General features: G+C 40.5%; 1 protein-coding gene across 1 annotated transcript in view; it reads left to right on the plus strand.

Annotated features, from left to right (window-relative positions):
- LOC128697331 (metalloreductase STEAP4) overlaps nucleotides 1–5,330 on the plus strand; it is an 83,067-nt gene extending 77,737 nt beyond the window's left edge. The window contains exon 8 of the mRNA XM_053788957.2: nucleotides 5,162–5,330. Coding sequence (XP_053644932.2) covers nucleotides 5,162–5,330 — 169 coding nt within the window. The remainder of the gene's footprint in view (nucleotides 1–5,161) is intronic.
- The last annotated feature ends 1,374 nt before the right edge of the window (nucleotides 5,331–6,704 follow it).

Raw genomic sequence — 6,704 nt, forward strand, 5'->3', positions numbered from 1 at the left:
TCACTGCCGTCAACATGACTCACGACCGCGGGTTCAATCCCGGCCTGGGTATGGTTTGGTTGCAATCGTGTCATTACGATTTCGTGAGTCATTGCGTACTTTAAGTCTCTCTCATTTTTTTCTTTTCTCTCTCTCTCTCTCTCTCTCTCTCTCTCTCTCTCTCTCTCTCTCTCTCTCTCTCTCTCTTCTCATGATGGTCCCAAATTCGTGAGCAGCAAACTGGTAAGATGCTCCTAAATATCATTAACATTTATTTGTTCGAACTCATCAGTACAAATAAATCAGAGTAAATGTTGAGCAGATTTTAAATAAATATTCTAAATATCGACAAGAATGAAGCTTCAAGAAAGACAAAACACGAAAAAGATAACGATAGTTAAGCTGGATGATGAAACAGCCAGTTGAATTTATAGGAAATAAGCATAAAACCTATGCAAAAAATTAAAATTGGTAACATTGGAGATTACACCAACTAAATACACTTATTGAGAAAATGGAATCCAAAGATTAGAAATCCTATTCAAGAATTTGAACGAATGATCGAAGGTAATCCAAAAGGAATTCTTTGGAAACATCAGGGAAGAGAACGAATGGGTATGTAGTAATGAAAAACATGTATAGAATCTTTAGTAAGTTTATTCAGGTATACACAAATACAGTTACATAGAATAATACATAGTTCCCCACTACTACCACTACTACTACTACTACTACTACTACTACTACTACTACTACTACTACTACTACTACCACCGCTACTACCTCTTCCTGCCTATATAGCCGTCCTGCTCCACTTCTGGTTAGTGTGACTTTGTAAATGGTCGAAGTCGGACCGAAACGTCGTCGTAAGCTCCTCTCTTCTATGTGCGGGTTATTTGTGTATCGCTCCAGTCACGGTATTGTGCCTTTTTTTATTATTTATACATAGCAGCATATGTGTAGAGAACCTAGACAGAGTGACTTATTTCCACTGGGGTCCTTTAACTAGAAATAACGGCTGAATAATAATAACGGGGCACTACATAGCAGTTCCGATCAATGCAGAGTTCGAGTCCATATTTACAGTTAAAAATGACAACAACTTTCTCTGACTGCATTTCTGATTTTTATTTATTTCCCTCGACAAACTAGGTATAGACGAAATTAGCAGCCTAAACATTATAAAATATTTGGAGAAGTTGAAATACCTGCCAGAGATATAAAGGAATGTTGATGCTAAATATCTTACCCAGTGACAGCAGTATTTATTAAATGTCGAGAAAACAAAATCTAATAAACAATTTTATTACTGAGATAATGTTGATAGAAATACCGACAAGGTTAGGTAAAAGGACAAAAGTGTAATTAATGTGATATTTCATTGTGGTAAAGTTTCGCTCTCCAGGAGCTTGATCAAGCTGTGGAGAGCGAAACGTTGCCACAATAAAGTCACATTAGTTGCACTTGTGTTCTTTTACCTAACTTTATAAAATGGAGTAAAATATACAGCTGACATTAGAGTAATTGACACGAGTAAAATATTTATAAAAAGCCTCTTGCTAGGCTGAGTATTCTGGACAACCTTAGAATTAACTTAAAATTACTAAACAATGAAACAAATATAGTAGTTTACTTTAATGTTATAATTTGACATATTTGACATCGAAATACTGTAGCAATTTGGCATATGAATTAAATTATTTTGAGGATAATACACATGTTGAAACAGATAGCACATGAGCTCTTAAGTTTTTTACGATTACGGACCTCTAGTGTTGGCCAGTATATCCTCATACCCTCTTCACCAGATTGACGAAATCATTCTCACCATCACCAGTCCTATTAAGTAGCAGTATGACTTCAAAAGATGTCTTTAGCTTGGTTTTACTTTCCATGTGGATAGCTTGGAACAGAACAGCTATAAGAATTTGATTATATTTTCAGAGAAACAGCATACCCCCATCATTTGGTTCCCGTATCCTCAAAGGATATGTATACCCCTAGTTAAGAATATCTGAGATACACGATAGTGGGAACATCAGCATGAGTGCTAATGTGATTTGGGTCAAGAGAAATGCAACTGGTATACATTTTTAAACGTAATTTGCCTAAGCAGAGTTTGTCAGATTTAGGAAGTGCTCTCTGATAAAATTCTCGAAGCAGGCGACTGAAGGAGAACTTGACAAATCTTCTGAAAGGGAGTTTTACGTTTTAGGGCCCTGTATTTGTTCGGGAGTTCCTACATAGACCAAGTTGAACGTGCATTATGCCAAAATGATGCTTACTTCTTGTACTGTACGTGTTTTGCTGCAGCTCTCCAGAAAGAGTCGGAGCGCTGGGTTGAAGTTGAAGAAGGTAAGATGCCAGTTGACTGGAAACTAGCAAATGTTACCCTATGTTAGCAATGAGGGGCAAGACTTATCCCATCAGCTATTGTCCCATCAGCTTAATGGCAAGAACAAGATAATTAATCAGCTTAATAACGGAAGCAGAATAATTATCTTTCTGGAAATAACCTATTAACTGGAAACTAACATGGATTCCAAAGCAAAAGATAATGCTTGACTAACTTACCTGAATTTCCCAATTACTGTATATATACAAAAATTGGTATTGAAAGGTCCCATCAGATGAAATATATCTAGATTTCCAGAAGGCCATCGACAAGTACTCTGTCGATGACTGGTGGCTAAATAACTGCTTGGAAAAGCAATTGCCTTGCAGACAGGAAACAGTGGTACTCAACAGAGGTGTAACAAGTATCTGAGTGGCTTCCGGTAAAGAATGACTTTCTTCAATGATCAAAGGTTGGTCCAGTCCTCTTCGCAATATAAATGATCTCGAGGTAGGACCCCAATGGAAATAAGTCACTCTGTCTGACTTTTTTGGGTTATCCCAGGTTCTCTACACATATGCTATGTATCATAATTCTATGTAACTGTATTTGTGTATACCTGAATAAACTTACTTACTTACTTACTTACTTTTTAAGATACCCACATTTGCAGGTGACACTAAATTGGGAAAAGTGCAACATTCAAAGAAGATTGAGTATTCGGAATGATCTTGACGTCGAGACGTCGGAGATAAGTTTCAATTTAGACAAGTGCAACGCCATTGTACTTGGGTCCAAATATCTCAAACACGAATACAGTTCACAGTTTTTTCTCGACCTGTTTATCTACACGGGAGGAGAGAGGCTAGGAATCCAAGACTACAGGAAACCAACACACAAAATGATTTAATGCATTTTTATTACCATCACAACAAGAGGATCAGGTTTGGTGTAATGATTGGTTATTTTTCTTCGGGTTTCCAAGATTTCCAGCCCACGATACTTAAACGAAGAATGTGAATACATTTAACTGGTCTTCCTGCAGCTTCGTTTCCCTCCACACTAAATGAACGACTACAGAAATAAACTCACACGATCCCTCAACAGGAACAACACAAACACAACAAATACATGGTTTCTAATGAAAATAGTCACCAACGCCTCGACGTCTATTAAGACCTAGAGAAAAATACAAACAAACACAGGCTCGTTTATACGTCATACATAGGTGAAACACCAAGAACACTAACTCAGATTTCAAGAACACCTAAACGCCTGTACACAGGACGATCAAAACAAGGTCAGCGTTCTGCACAGAGCAGCAGAAGGACACATCACGAAGTTCAGTGTAGCCAAACTAATAACTGCCGATAAAGATTTGCGAAGACCCCGGCGTGTAGAAGCAACAATGAGAGCAACACCATTCCGCAGCAGCCAAGCAGCTACAGAATATACATAATCTTGGGCAAACTATTGTTACACAATATTAATACCCCCTGTAGATATTACATCAACACAATGGAACACTGCTGGCTGCTGGAGGTCTACCAACCAACTCAACTCTACATTTGTCCAACCTTTTGAGTCAATCCAAGATATTAACTTGCTCGTTACTCCACTCATACAGGTCATACCATACCCCGGCCGGGATTGAACCCGCGGTCAGAGAGTCTCAAAACTCTAGCCCGTCGCGTTAGCCACTAGACCAGCTAGCCACAATAAGATTCGTCCAACTAGGTATATTTCTACACCATAGAAAAGTTAGCACAGGCACCTCTGTGACCACAAATGCAAGTTTTCACAGACGAATCTCCAGCTAGCGTGGCCGTGACGAACTCTAGTTCAAGTCCCTTCACTGCCGTCAACATGACTCACGAAATCGTAATGACACGATTGCAAACAAACCATACCCCGGCCGGGATTGAACCCGCGGTCAGAGAGTTGGACGAATCTTATTGTGGCTAGCTGGTCTAGTGGCTAACGCGACGGGCTGGAGTTTTGAGACTCTCTGACCGCGGGTTCAATCCCAGCCGGGGTATGGTTTGTTTGCAATCGTGTCATTACGATTTCGTGACTCATACAGGTCATTCACAAACCTTACTCAACTCATCACTCTTGTGCAACTACTACTTCTGTTCCACTCTGTATTCTTAAATATAACAATAGTACATAATATCGACAAGTAGATAAGACTCACGTGCAAAATTTAGGCACATTTATTCAGGAACGTTTCGCTTATACTGTAGGTTTCTTCAGTTAAATCCAGAGGAAACAGCGAAAGCAGTGGAAACGTATAAATGATGTACTCATCCAACACCCTTGGGGTAGTAGTTCTGAGGTGGTCAGTCCCTCAGCCTGGAGAAGAGTTCCAACTCCATAGTCTGGAACAATGTCTGGCCATCACTGCTCCCGCTGCCTCCTCTGTATTCGACTGAAGAAGCCTTCTCTGCAGGCGAAACGTTTCGGAATAAAGGCAACTAACTGCAGTACATGTGTCTTACTTATCTATATATACTTGCTTCTTGTCTTTTTTTCAGCATTTAATTAATAAACAACTTGATCAGTACATGCGTGTTTTTCGCCTACAACTTTGTCATTAAGTTTTTTCCTGAAAACAGAAATGACATTACTGTCAGGTGATGACCGATAACAGATATCATTCAGCAGGTAACTGACAGCAGTGGTGACATGACCAGCTAACTGATAACTAACAACACTTATTGGGTCAGCAATCAACTGTAGCCACAATCACCGGTTTCACCAATTAATTCGAGGCACAATCACTGGTTTCATTAGCTCGAGCCGTACAATGGTTCCACCAGGTAACCGGTTGTTCTCTTCCACCAGGTGGCAGTTGTGCGACAACTTCAGGAACGCTCAAGAAACAAACGGTTCCTTTAACTGGAGGAGCTTCGACGGAATTGCCAAAAATGACGTATCAGTTTCATGTGCCATGACTTCCGTCACACTACTGGCACTCTGCTACCTTCCAGGTGAGGTTCCAGTCCCTCGTTAGTGTCATGTGTGTCCCGTGAGAGAATTAAATACATAACAAATATGATTGTATACTTCGCGTCTCTGGTGATTCTAATTTCTCTCCTTAGCGAGTGTTCTACAGTTTATGTCTAGTGTCACACACACACACACACACACACACATACACTGTACTCACCTATATGTGGTTGCAGGGGTCGAGTCATAGCTCCTAGCCCCGCCTCTTCACTGGTCGATACTAATTCACTCTCTCCCTGCTCCATGATATTTGTCATACCTCTTCTTAAAGCTATTTATGGAACTTGCTTCCACTACTTCACTCTCCAGATTATTCCAGTTCCTGACAACTCTAAGACTAAAGAAATACTTCCTAACATCCTTATGGCTCATCTGGGTTTTCAGTTTCCAATTGTGTCCCCGTGTTTCTGTATCCCATCTCTGAAACATTCGATCCTTGTCCACGTTGTCAATGCCTCTTAGTATTTTATACGTTCTTATCATGTCCCCTCTATCCCTCCTATCCTCTAGTGTCATCAGGTTGATTTCCCTTAACCTCTCCTCATAAGACATACCCCTCAGTTCCAGGACTAATCGTCTTGCAAATTTTTGCACTTTCTCCAATTTCTTGACGTGTTTGACTAAGTGAGGGTTCCATACTGGCGCTGCATATTTGAGTATAGGCCTTACGTACACTGTGTACAATGTCGTGAATGACTCTTTACTCAGATGTCTAAACGCCAATCTCAGGTTTGCCAATCTCCCATATGCTGCAGCAGTTATTTGATTGATGTGTGCCTCAGGGGACATGTTCGTTATAATGCTTACCCCAAGATCCTTTTCTTTAATTGACGTTTGCAGCTGTTGGTTTCCTAACCTGTACTCCGTCTGCGGTCTTCTGTGTCCTTTCCCAATCTTCATGACCTTACACTTACTGGGGTTAAACTCCAGGAGCCATTTGTCGGACCATACTTGTAGTTTGTCCAGATCCCCTTGTAATCTTAACTGATCCTCTCCCACTTGTATTCTCCTCATCAGTTTCACATCATCAGCGAACAGTGACACATCTGAATCTATTCCTTCCACCATGTCATTCAAGTATACAAGAAACAGCACCGGGCCTAGGACTGACCCACTCGACACATTCGCCCACTCCGACACTTCAGCACGTACCAACACACATTGTTTCCTTCCTGTCAGGTATTCCCTGATCCATTACAGTACTTTCCCCTTTATTCCTGCCTGCTCCTCTAATTTTTGCACCATTCTCTTGTGTGGTACTGTGTCAAAAGCCTTCTTGCAATCTAAGAAGATGCAATCTACCCATCCCTCTCTCTCATGTCTTACTTCTGTTACCTTATCCTAGAACTCAAGTAAATTTGTGACACAGGATTTCCCG

The sequence above is a fragment of the Cherax quadricarinatus genome, chromosome 44 (genome assembly GCF_038502225.1).
Source record: "Cherax quadricarinatus isolate ZL_2023a chromosome 44, ASM3850222v1, whole genome shotgun sequence".
Taxonomy (NCBI): Eukaryota; Metazoa; Arthropoda; class Malacostraca; order Decapoda; family Parastacidae; genus Cherax; species Cherax quadricarinatus.